Source organism: Narcine bancroftii, chromosome 6 (assembly GCF_036971445.1).
Source record: "Narcine bancroftii isolate sNarBan1 chromosome 6, sNarBan1.hap1, whole genome shotgun sequence".
NCBI lineage: Eukaryota > Metazoa > Chordata > Chondrichthyes > Torpediniformes > Narcinidae > Narcine > Narcine bancroftii.
In genome coordinates, this window is record NC_091474.1 from 82,573,383 (window position 1) to 82,586,636 (window position 13,254).

The window sequence follows — 13,254 nt, forward strand, 5'->3', positions numbered from 1 at the left end:
AGTCATCTGAGACTCTCATATTTAAGAAACAATATTTATCTATTTGTATATATGAATATTTTCCCTGCATATGAATTGTTTGTCTGTACATGTGCTATATCTGCTTGTATGTCTGCATGTTTTGCACCGAGAATGCTGTTTTATTAGGTTGTACTTGTACAATCACATGACAATAAACTTGACTTGGCTGCTCTGAGGTACTGTCTGCAACCTGAAATTGTAACCATGGTTAAAACCACTGTGAAATTCCTTCCACAGATGATGCCTGCCCTGATTCCCATTTTTTTTTAATCTCAGAGTTCCAGCATCTGCCCTTTTCTGAAACAGTTTAAAGTTTACGTTTGCACAAGCATTCAGTGCACACATACTTTTGTCACAGGAAATAAATTTTCACAACATAGGATATTTGCGCACACTGACTACTAAAATTTAGAGGGTACATTGGAAAACAGCATGGTGGTTGTAGTAAAAAGGTCGCTTGCATTGCACAAAAAGAGAAGCTCCTCACCACACGTGACTACTCCTCTTAGCTTCTGAAACCAGGCCTTTAGTCTAGTCGTCAGTTACCTGCCTCAGTATTTTCTTGAGAGGCCTGGTGCAACATTTGTGGAGTGCCTTGTCAAAAGAAATTGTGGTTGTTGAGACTTGATTAAAGTTCCACCATTTCAACTGAGCTATCAGAAACACATTCAAAGGTCTTGCATTAATCAAATCACCCATAAATACACTGACTTATACATGTGGGGGGTGAGGGGGGGGGGGGGAATGATGGCAAATTCCTCACTGACAAAAGACAAAGGAGGAAAAACCCAACACCCAACCCCAACCAACCAATTTTCCCCTGCAACCGCTGCAACCGTGTCTGCCTGTCCCGCATCGGACTTGTCAGCCACAATCGAGCCTGCAGCTGACGTGGACTTTTACCCCCTCCATAAATCTTCGTCCACGAAGCCAAGCCAAAGAAAAGAAGTGGGAAGTGTAGATGAGTTGGGTAATGTGATGCATAGATACTGTTTACTGTTATATGCTTTGTACAAAAACATTCTTTCCTAATCCAGCTGATCAGGTTCTTGGTTGGCACAAAAAAACTTCAACAACAACTGCAGTAGTCTACTTAATTGAAATGAAAAAGACAATAAATACAAGGTTCACAGTTATCCTAGAGGAAATGAAAACAAAAAAGTGATTGTCCAATCCTTTTGTGGCGTTGAAGCAGTCCCTGATTGTGTAATAAGGGGAGGTTCAAGAGATTTGTGCTTCACACCTCATCCAGAGGACACAGCAAGGCGGTCACTTTGGACCACTTCAAAATGTGTGGTGAGATTGCAGCTCGAATATTATTCTGCTCACTGCACTGCAGGAAGGAAGTGACTGCATATGAGGGTTGGGAGGACAATGAGAGGTGTCAGAGATGAATAGGTGGAGATGAGTAAAGTTGGTTGGGCTGGGTTGTTTACATTAGCACAGGGTGGATCTGATTGAGTGGTTGTATTGACAGTACAAGGACTGCCTAAAGAAATCTCTTGGTGCCTGCCACATTGACCACCGCCAGTGGGCTGATAACGCCTCAAACCGTGCATCTTGGCGCCTCACAGTTTGGCGGGCAGCAGCCTCCTTTGAAGAAGACCGCAGAGCCCACCTCACTGACAAAAGGCAAAGGAGGAAAAACCCAACACCCAACCCCAACCAACCAATTTTCCCTTGCAACCGCTGCAATCGTGTCTGCCTGTCCCGCATCGGACTGGTCAGCCACAAACGAGCCTGCAGCTGACGTGGACTTTTTACCCCCTCCATAAATCTTCGTCCGCGAAGCCAAGCCAAAGAAAAGAAGAAGATTTAAAATATAGAGAGTCAAAGATAAGGTGATCTGAAAGGACAGAGGGTTGACTTCAGCATCAGGGGGAATAGATTTAAGGTCAAGGAATAAGGAACTGAAGCAGAAAATCAGCCATAGCCTTACAGAAAGGCAAAGCAGGAATCAGGGAGTGTGTTCGAGATTAGAGGGGAGTTCAGAGATACATTTCTTTCCATCCCAGAGAGGATTGGGATCTGGATCCCTCTGCTTCACTGAGTGTGAGGTACAGAAACGATCATTTCAAGCAGCATATTCCATGACGAGCATGAGCTGTGCCAGAATTCATGGGGCGATGGTCCAAACACTGAGAAGTGGGATTCTCTTTTCCAGCAACCTTGCATTAGATGGGCTGAAGGGATCCTTCTATCCCATGCTTAACACTTCATGAAAAGGGCTTCATTAAAAAATGTTTCCCTGATGTTAAATTTTGTGTTTTGCAAACAGCTGATTTCTTTGATCAAGCTCCTGATCTCATTGCATTGTCGAAAAGACAAGAAGACATGGCATGAGTGTGCAAATATTTCACGTATTCCAATTAAATTTCTCAGTGTACTGAATTCACTGAGGCCTATGGCAGGGATACAGGCCCTTCAGCCCAACTTATCTGTGCTGTCTAAATTGCCAATCTGAGCTAGTCCCATTTGCTGGTCTGTACCTTTGTAGCCCTTCCTAACCATGTGTCTTCAAATGTCTATTGAATGTTACCGCCTTGACAGCTTCCCCTAGCAGCTCGTTCCATGTTCATTCCACTCTGCATGTGAGAAAGGTGTTCTTCAGTTCCCTTTCCCCTCTCACGTTTCAAGTCAAGTGAAAATTTTATTGTTATCTGATTGTATAAGTACAACCAGATGAAACAGCGGTCTCTGATCCTCAGTGCAAAACATCCTGAGTGTAAGAGTGGCAGAGAGGATCACTGGAATCTCCCTCCTCCCAGTCATCGATGTGATCTACTGGGGGATTGCTGTCTGAAGAGGGCACCCCAACTTTATACTTTAAATCTCTACTCTCTTGTTTAAGATTCCTCATGGGGAAATGACAATAACTATTCATCTCATCTATTTTATATACCTCGGGTTAGTCGAGTCAAGTCTATTAACATCTGATTGCACAGGTACAACAGCGTTCTCTAGTCCTCGGTGCAAAACATGCAGATGCACAACCAGACATAACACATATACAGACAAAAAATAACACATGCAGGACAAGTATTCCAATATACAAATAAATTAATAAATATTGCTTCGTGAATATGAAAGTCCCAGATGGTCAGTGTGAGCAGCTCCTTTGGTCAATCAGCATTCTCACTGCCCGTGGGAAGAATCTGTTCCTCAGCCTGGTGGTGCTGGCTCTGATACTCCTGGATCTCTTTCCCAAGGGGAACAGCTATGTGTGGGGGGTGGGGTGGAAGGGGTCCTCAATGATTTAGCATGCCCTCTTCAGACGACGATCCCAGTAGATCATGTCAATTGTTGTTGGGGGGGGGGGGGAAGGTGGGGAGAGAGACAGAGAGACTCCAGTGATCCTCTTTGCCACTCTTACGATCATCCATAAAGTCATCCCTTTACAGTCCCTGTTTACCCGGTCTCTCCTTACAAATCAAGTAGTCTAGAGCCAGCAACATCCTAGTGAATAATTTTTCCAGCTTAATGACATCTTTCTTCTAGTGGGGTGATCAGAACTGGACACAAGGTGGCTTTTCCAACATCATGCACAGCTGCAATACCCAACTATTCACTTGATTCAATGCCCTTAATGATGATGGCAAGCCTCCCAAATGCCTTTTCATGTTTCTCCCCATCACAGACCTTTCTTTTCCCTCTCTGCCTTGTTTAAAACCTTTTACAGGATACACAAGTGCTGGACAAACTCAGCAGGACATACAGCATCCAGGGAAAGCAAAAAAAGCAGTCAAGTGTTTCAGTCCTGAGCTCATCTTCAGGTTCATTGAAAATCAGGCAGATGCCTGAATGAGAAAGAAGGTGGTGGTGGGGGTAGGAACAGTGAGCGGAACTGGGAGGGGGTTGAGAGGTGATAAGGAGAGAGGGCAGAGAAAGAGAAAGGTTCCGTTATTGTCATGTAATAACAGCATCTGGTGTTCCTTGGTGGCCTCCCCTCCAAGTACTAACCAGTCCTGTGCCTGCTTAGCTTCCAAGATCAGACAAGCTCAGGCATATTCAGGCTGTTAGGTGCTGTTTAGCTCTCTGATGGGAGAAGGAAGGGGCTGGGGAGCTGCAGGAAGGGAGTCAGAGGGATAAGGGAACGGGGGAGGGAGTTAACGGAAATTGGAGAAATCCTCAGCTAGGTTTGTCTGTCTGATGGAAAGCTCCAGTACTATGCTGAGGGAAGTACTCTTCCAGAGATGCGATGAAGCCAAGCCACTCGGCTTTCTGTGAATCTATGCCTTAAACATGCAGGTGGCACAGCAGACATCTCTGTTACAGCAGCTGCTTCAGAAAACCCAGCTTTGATCCTGATCTCAGCTGCTTCCTTCTTATGCAATAAGCAAGCATATTACAAAGATCAAGAGACTTCTGAATGGTGTCCTACCCACTATTAATTCTTCAAACACATCACTGCAGATCCTCTTGTGATGATCCTACCACTCTTTGTGCAACATGCTGTGCAATCCAGCCACTAGATTTTCAACACGGCCACAAGGACGACATGTCATAAATATTTCATTGCTTGCGAATTGCCTTGGGATATTCAGAATTGGTGTAAGCTACTATATAAGCTTTTCAGGTTTACAGCAGCCAAGGTAATAACAGAGGAACCATTCCGATAATTTCTTACAGTTATGCAGTTATCCTTGTCTGAAACTTGGATCAGTTTCACTGCCCAGTTGGAAATTGGTGGGCATGTGCCACACTGGAGTGCCTGATGCTCCCACAGCATCCATTCAGCACCTGATGACATCGCCCTTTAAAATCATAAAAATTGGTGCTGACATAAATTGCGAGCAGAAAACCTTGGCTGCAATCTTTATTTAGTGGACACAGAAAGAGATAATGGCAAAATCTGTCACAGATTGACAATAGGCTACAAGTGAAAGGATCCTTACTTTGACATGACACAGGAGCTGCCAGAGCTGTCTCACCATGTGGAAGATACACATGCAATCAGTATGATCTGCACCCATGACAATGTATCCTGTTTAAGGCCCACCCACCGCAGGAGCACTCTGTTGAAACCCCATTAAGTTCCTTCTCAAGAGTTTTATATATAAATGAACATGTGCTTATGTTAAGGAATTAAAACATGGCTTGAGATGAAAGTGTTGATATGAATAATCTTTGAATTTTTATGTATAAATTGCATTTTAAAATGATTTTTGTGTGATTTTATTTTGTTTGATTTTAGACATCTTCTTTGGCTTGGCTTCGCGGACGAAGATTTATGGAGGGGGTAAAAAGTCCACGTCAGCTGCAGGCTCGTTTGTGGCTGACAAGTCCGATGCGGGACAGGCAGACACGATTGCAGCGGTTGCAAGGGAAAATTGGTTGGTTGGGGTTGGGTGTTGGGTTTTTCCTCCTTTGCCTTTTGTCAGTGAGGTGGGCTCTGCGGTCTTCTTCAAAGGAGGTTGCTGCCCGCCAAACTGTGAGGCGCCAAGATGCACGGTTTGAGGCGTTATCAGCCCACTGGCGGTGGTCAATGTGGCAGGCACCAAGAGATTTCTTTAGGCAGTCCTTGTACCTTTTCTTTGGTGCACCTCTGTCACGGTGGCCAGTGGAGAGCTCGCCATATAATACGATCTTGGGAAGGCAATGGTCCTCCATTCTGGAGACGTGACCCATCCAGCGCAGCTGGATCTTCAGCAGCGTGGACTCGATGCTGTCGACCTCTGCCATCTCGAGTACCTCGACGTTAGGGGTGTGAGCGCTCCAATGGATGTTGAGGATGGAGCGGAGACAACGCTGGTGGAAGCGTTCTAGGAGCCGTAGGTGGTGCCGGTAGAGGACCCATGATTCGGAGCCGAACAGGAGTGTGGGTATGACAACGGCTCTGTATACGCTTATCTTTGTGAGGTTTTTCAGTTGGTTGTTTTTCCAGACTCTTTTGTGTAGTCTTCCAAAGGCGCTATTTGCCTTGGCGAGTCAGCACAGCAATAGGCCCTTTTGCCCACAAGCCTGTGCCGTCCAATTACTTCTAATTAACCTACAACCCCGGTGGGTTTTGAACGGTGGAAGGAAACCAGAGCTCCTGGAGGAAACACATGGGTGAACAACGCGAGATTCAAACCCTGGACCCTGCAACAGCGTGGCGCTAATCGCTACACTAATCGTGCCACCCTACATCCATGACCATCCCTCAACCCATAGATAATCCATGGGTGTTGGCCATGCATTTCCTTCACCTCCACAGCAGGCTTTCTGTACACAAAGCGTGCAGCTACAGTGAGCAATTAGGTAGCTGAACAGGGTACTGGCCTTTGTGGAAGAGGATCTGAGTACAAGAGGAAAGCTGGAGACACAGGAGACTGCAGATGCTGGAATCTGACAGAAAGGTCAGTGGGTCAAGCATCATCCTGAAGCAGGGTTTCGACCCGAAACATCAGCTGTTCCTTTCCCTCATAGATACTGCTTGCCTGACCTGCTGAGTTCCACCATCTACTTGTTACAAGAGTCAAAATGTCTTATTGTAATGTTATGAAATCCTGAGGACACCACAGCTGGAATCCAAAAGGAGCAAGTTCTTGGAGTAGGAGTCAAATGAAGGTTCTCTAGATTGATTTCTGGGATTGGGGAATCGAGGGTTATAGTTTATCCTGTATAAAGTGGTTAAGCAGACTATGCTAGAATGTGTCTATCCTTAGAAGAATGAGAGGTAATCGAATTGAAGCATCTAAAATTCTTCCAAGACTTTCCCTGGCTTGAGTCCCAAAATCAAAGATTAATCATTTAGGATTGAAGTGTGAGGAAATGTCCTCACCAGATGAAAATACAGTAAACTCCCTGGTATCTGACACCTGTGGGGACTGGTAAATGGCATATATGTGAATGTTCTGGTTGCTTGATGCATGCTGTGAGGATTAGGGAACTAACGGCAAGGTGCACCAATTTTAAACTTCCATATTTTTTCCCAATTTATTTTCTGCGATTTTTTTTTGCCGGAGGGTTGTGGAGGCTCACTGGCTGGGTCCATTTAAAAAAAGGTTGAATTACATGTTTCTGGATTTTAATGGACTCAAACGTGATTTCTTGTGTACTTCTACTGTGTTTTAAGATGAAGAGGCCGAGGGGAGTAGGCACATCGTTCCAAAAAGTGTGAAACCCAGTTACTAGACTCCTGAGGCATCAAAGGAAGTCACTCTAAAGAACACATTGCACTTCTGATCTCTTTGCTATCTGTACACCAGTAAAAACACACAGAAATGCTGGAGGAACTCAGTCGGTCCCACAACATCCATTGGAAAGGTATGTTATCGACGTTTTGCGCCTGAACCCTTCAAAGTAGTAGAAAAGGGAAGGCATCTGAATAAAGATGGAAGAGTGAGAGGGTGAGGAGTTCAGACTAACAGGCAAAAGGTGCTAATTGGATATGATAAGAGGAAAGGAGAAAATTCACTTTGGTTCTGTGAAATGAGACAGAGAGAGAGAGAGAGAGAGCGCGTGCGAGCTGGGGGAAGGAAGACAGGGAAGAAGCATTGTGCTCCAGTGCTCCCTCTGCAAAGTAGTCAGGAACACCACACCATTTGGCTGTGGCAGAATAATGTTGCCATTACTTTTACTTGAATTTATGTTTCTTAAATTTAGAGATACAGTATGCTAACATGCCCTTCTGGCTCCCATGCTCCTGCTGCCCAAATACACCCATGTGACTGACTAAACCTGCAAGTCTCCAGATTGTGGGAAGAGACCAGAGCACCCGAAGGAAGTGGACACTGGGAGAACATTCAAATTCTTTACGGGCAGCAGTGAATGCGAGCCCGGGTCATTGGCGCTCCAATAGCGTTGACACTAAGCTAAGCAATAGCCAACCGTGACACTAAGTGGGCTTGAATCCTTGGGACTGCACCTCGTGCTGGTGGTTCAAAAAGGAATCACTGTCCTGGAATTGAGCAGACTGGCTATGAACCAGAGACTTGCTGAGTGACAGATGGCAGGGCATCTGCCTCAGCACCCCATCATTCGGAACAGATCAGGCCTAGGATTGGATACGCTGCTGATAGATAAACAAGCAAGGCTAATTTAAAGAGGAGGTTTTAAAAAATTATTTCTAATCTTTCAATTATCTTTTATTGTTAAAGTATTTAATGAATATTTTTAAATGCACCTCTCAATAGTAACCATAAAGAAGTTATGTAACTGGACAGACCCTTCTCTGTGTGCCTTCTCCATTGGGATTCTAAATGATCGTGTCATAGGTTTTGGACATGCTGTTGAAATGTCTCAGGTTTCCGGATGGAGCAAACGTGACTAGGTCGCATGCAACATGCATGACTCCACTGAATTACCGCACTGAACACAAAACAGCTCTGAGACACAATAATTTACCTTCTGCATATCCATGATAAGGAGAAACAAAGGAAACAATCAGTCAAACATATCACGTCATCCATCATTTGACAACAGCAACACTTTAAGAATCTTTACATTGCTAAATCTCAGACTCTATAAAGTTCCATTTCAAGTTTCTTCAAAGAATTTTGTTACTGCCACTATTGTTGAAAATTTGAGTGGAAACAGAATACTTCACACAACACTAATGACACAAAATCACCCTGGTTGGGAAATGTCAGCAATCTGTCTATGACATGAGCAATTAGTGCAGGCGTTTGGCCCAAGGTTCTGAAAGGTCCAGGTCACAAGAATTACAGGACATAACTCCCAGCTGGAAGGCAACAGGCTGCTGGCAAAAACCAGTGAAAATTCTGGCCATTCCCAACATTATTGTGATCTCTCATTGAATGGACTCAGGACAGATTTGCACTTGGGAGTCAGTGGACTGGCTGGTTCACAGATGAAGACACAGATAAAAGGACCCACATTCGGGAGAGGATGCTGGGAAGGGCCGACATTCAGATGCTGGAAAAGGCCAAGAGGAGAAAAGGGGGAGGATTATGATCGGGAGAGAATATTTGGAAATATTGAGGTTGAGGGGATTAATTTAATTGATCAGGTGAGAAAAGGAGCTGTGATTCTCAACCATTTTTTTGTCTTTACCCCCTGTTGAAGTTTATGGGCTCCTTTACAGTGAAGCATTGAGTGCTGGTTTCTTCCATACTTTTCTCCTATCAACTACATTAAAAAAAAATGAAAAATACTTACGTTTCGACAGGAAAATAAGGATTTTACTTAAATGTGATGTGGCCCCCAAGACCCCTGCTGAAAATAGCTGATCTGTGTATGAGATTAGATTCTTTACTCCAGATGTAATTAAGAGAGCCTGGGGGGATTAAACTGGTTGCCTTGCACTACTCTCTCAGCATTGGCGGCTCATCAGTTGCTTCTACTCCTAATGGCACTGGCATGTTTTGTTGTCACAGTCACTGGTGTCACTCGGGGGTGGAGGGGGTAAACCACACTGGGTGACACTGTCAGAGGGGGTGACACCAAAATGGCTGTCTACAAAATTTTGTGCAGTGTTTCAGCAGAAATTTATTATTTTTATAAAAATATCCCTGTAGTTAGTTATAACAACAAAAAATTTTTCATAAACCCAGCTGACATGTATCAAGACAAGGCTAGAACTCAATGTTAATTTACTTTTTGAACCTTCTAATGTGCTCCGGTCAGAGCTGTCATTATTACCCAATGACACTTCAAATCACGTGGTTTCGTCTGCACGCGCTACAAGCACACGGTGTCATTTTCATTGCTGCAGATGTTTTTATCGTCGCTGCTTTTGTCAAATTTTCTGGTGTTTAGCTACAATATTGTGGTCACAATTATTTGTGAACTTATATCAATAATTTTTTTGAGAATGAAGTAGTAATTAAAGGAAAAGAAGGAGAAAAATTTAAAAAAGTCTTCTGTTCAGTTACTAATTATGTCGTAACTAATTTTGCTGGTTGTTTATCTCACTAACTATTATCATGACATTCAGTGATATTTTGGAATTACGATTTACAACAAATATTAGAAGAAAAAACATTACTCAGGATTGTGTATGGTCTGGTATGGGAGGAGGCCCATGGGGCGGGGGGGGGGGGGGAAGAAGTGGGAGGTATTACTGCACATTGGGTAACACCAACTCTAGTGATGCCACTGGCCACAGTCATGACACAGACTCCAGTCATTGGTGATATCACAAAGTTGAATCATAAAATGTATATTTTTATTTGCAACAAACATTTCTATTGACAAAATTAAAACATTCAGACTCACCACAGTGGAGTCTTTCCTGGGCCCACCATCGTCAGCGATGACAGTAATCAGGTGGTAGTCACCCTTCTCTCGATCCACCAGCCCTCTGACTGTGATTACCCCCTGTTAAGGGATGCCAACAGTAAGATCAAGATGTTCTGTGAAAAGTAGTCTTCCTGTCCACAATCTAGATATAAAACACACATTTCCCCACTGCCGGCTCTGATTTACATACCTAACATACACCAGGATAGATTTAAAAATGAATTGGACATATGCTTGAAAATGTCTGTAATTCTGGGATTGTTCTCCTGGCAAATGAAAGAAGATAGACGATGAAAGATTTGCACACAGTCAAATGAGGAGAAGGGTTGATGAGATGATTGAAGATAACTGGAACAACAGGGTGAAAGGAAACTGAGTTTACAAAACACAAACAATAAAGTTAGAAGATGCCGGAAATGTTCACCAGGTCAAAGAGAAACATGTTGGGTCCAGGGTCTGAAACATTGTCTTTCCATAGTCTGATCTGTTGAGAGATTCCCCATAAACTGGTCTGTTTGAGACTTCTGAATTTCTGCTATCAATAAGATAAGAAATTCTAAAGCTGCTATCATTTTCCTGGTGCAATGAAGGAAAAGACCTTCTCTGGTGGAGTAACACCAAAATCTCCCAGGTGGCAAATCCCATTGGCTGATGCAGCCACAGTCTCTGGAGGGCACCTGTGACAGGGAACACATACAGTTGCCAAGGCTGGGAAGAGGCAGGCAGATCTTTCAGCCTGTACTCATCTGAACTGGATCTCACCTTCAAGGAGTGCCAGTCATTTTCATAATACAGAGGTGAGAATTAAGCCCATCAAGCTGCATTGTCATTCAAATCATGGCTATATTTTCCATTCAACCCATTATCCTGCCTTTTCCCCATCATGCCCATACTAGTACATCTCAGAGACATGGGGTTTGGTAGGTTTCAATGTACTGTACTCTTCTTTGGCTTGGCTTCGCGGACGAAGATTTATGGAGGGGGTAAAAAGTCCACGTCAGCTGCAGGCTCGTTTGTGGCTGACCAGTCCGATGCGGGACAGGCAGACACGATTGCAGCGGTTGCAAGGGAAAATTGGTTGGTTGGGGTTGGGTGTTGGGTTTTTCCTCCTTTGCCTTTTGTCAGTGAGGTGGGCTCTGCGGTCTTCTTCAAAGGAGGCTGCTGCCCGCCAAACTGTGAGGCGCCAAGATGCACGGTTTGAGGCGTTATCAGCCCACTGGCGGTGGTCAATGTGGCAGGCACCAAGAGATTTCTTTAGGCAGTCCTTGTACCTTTTCTTTGGTGCACCTCTGTCACGGTGGCCAGTGGAGAGCTCGCCATATAATACGATCTTGGGAAGGCGATGGTCCTCCATTCTGGAGACGTGACCCATCCAGCGCAGCTGGATCTTCAGCAGCGTGGACTCGATGCTGTCGACCTCTGCCATCTCGAGTACCTCGACGTTAGGGGTGTGAGCGCTCCAATGGATGTTGAGGATGGAGCGGAGACAACGCTGGTGGAAGCGTTCTAGGAGCCGTAGGTGGTGCCGGTAGAGGACCCATGATTCGGAGCCGAACAGGAGTGTGGGTATGACAACGGCTCTGTATACGCTTATCTTTGTGAGGTTTTTCAGTTGGTTGTTTTTCCAGACTCTTTTGTGTAGTCTTCCAAAGGCGCTATTTGCCTTGGCGAGTCTGTTGTCTATCTCATTGTCGATCCTTGCATCTGATGAAATGGTGCAGCCGAGATAGGTAAACTGGTTGACCGTTTTGAGTTTTGTGTGCCCGATGGAGATGTGGGGGGGCTGGTAGTCATGGTGGGGAGCTGGCTGATGGAGGACCTCAGTTTTCTTCAGGCTGACTTCCAGGCCAAACATTTTGGCAGTTTCCGCAAAGCAGGACGTCAAGCGCTGAAGAGCTGGCTCTGAATGGGCAACTAAAGCGGCATCATCTGCAAAGAGTAGTTCACGGACAAGTTTCTCTTGTGTCTTGGTGTGAGCTTGCAGGCGCCTCAGATTGAAGAGACTGCCATCCGTGCGGTACCGGATGTAAACAGCGTCTTCATTGTTGGGGTCTTTCATGGCTTGGTTCAGCATCATGCTGAAGAAGATTGAAAAGAGGGTTGGTGCGAGAACACAGCCTTGCTTCACGCCATTGTTAATGGAGAAGGGTTCAGAGAGCTCATTGCTGTATCTGACCCGACCTTGTTGGTTTTCGTGCAGTTGGATAATCATGTTGAGGAACTTTGGGGGACATCCGATGCGCTCTAGTATTTGCCAAAGCCCTTTCCTGCTCACGGTGTCGAAGGCTTTGGTGAGGTCAACAAAGGTGATGTAGAGTCCTTTGTTTTGTTCTCTGCACTTTTCTTGGAGCTGTCTGAGGGCAAAGACCATGTCAGTGGTTCCTCTGTTTGCGCGAAAGCCGCACTGTGATTCTGGGAGAATATTCTCGGCGACACTAGGTATTATTCTATTTAGTAGAATCCTAGCGAAGATTTTGCCTGCAATGGAGAGCAACGTGATTCCCCTGTAGTTTGAGCAGTCTGATTTCTCGCCTTTGTTTTTGTACAGGGTGATGATGATGGCATCACGAAGATCCTGAGGCAGTTTACCTTGGTCCCAACAAAGCTTGAAAAACTCATGCAGTTTGGCATGCAGAGTTTTGCCGCCAGCCTTCCAGACTTCTGGGGGGATTCCATCCATACCTGCTGCTTTGCCACTTTTCAGTTGTTCGATTGCCTTATATGTCTCATCCAGGGTGGGAACCTCATCCAGCTCTAGCCTTAGGGGCTGTTGAGGGAGCTGGAGCAGGGCGGAATCTTGGACTGAGCGGTTGGTACTGAAAAGAGATTGGAAGTGTTCTGACCATCGGTTGAGGATGGAGATCTTGTCGCTGAGGAGGACTTTGCCGTCTGAGCTGCGCAGCGGGCTTTGGACTTGGGGTGAGGGGCCGTACACAGCCTTTAGAGCCTCGTAGAAACCCCTGAAGTCGCCAATGTCCGCGCTGAGCTGTGTTCATTTGGCGAGGCTAGTCCACCACTCATTTTGGATCTCCCGGAGTTTGCGCTGAA

At 45.1% G+C, this 13,254-nt stretch overlaps 1 protein-coding gene across 10 annotated transcripts in view; it reads right to left on the minus strand.

Moving 5' to 3' along the window:
- cdh23 (cadherin-related 23) overlaps positions 1-13,254 on the minus strand; it is an 874,975-nt gene that overhangs the window by 217,452 nt on the left and 644,269 nt on the right. For all 10 annotated transcript variants that reach the window (XM_069885557.1, XM_069885556.1, XM_069885568.1 and 7 more), the window contains one exon: positions 10,183-10,284. In XM_069885557.1, the coding sequence (XP_069741658.1) occupies positions 10,183-10,284 (102 nt within the window). The remainder of the gene's footprint in view (positions 1-10,182; positions 10,285-13,254) is intronic.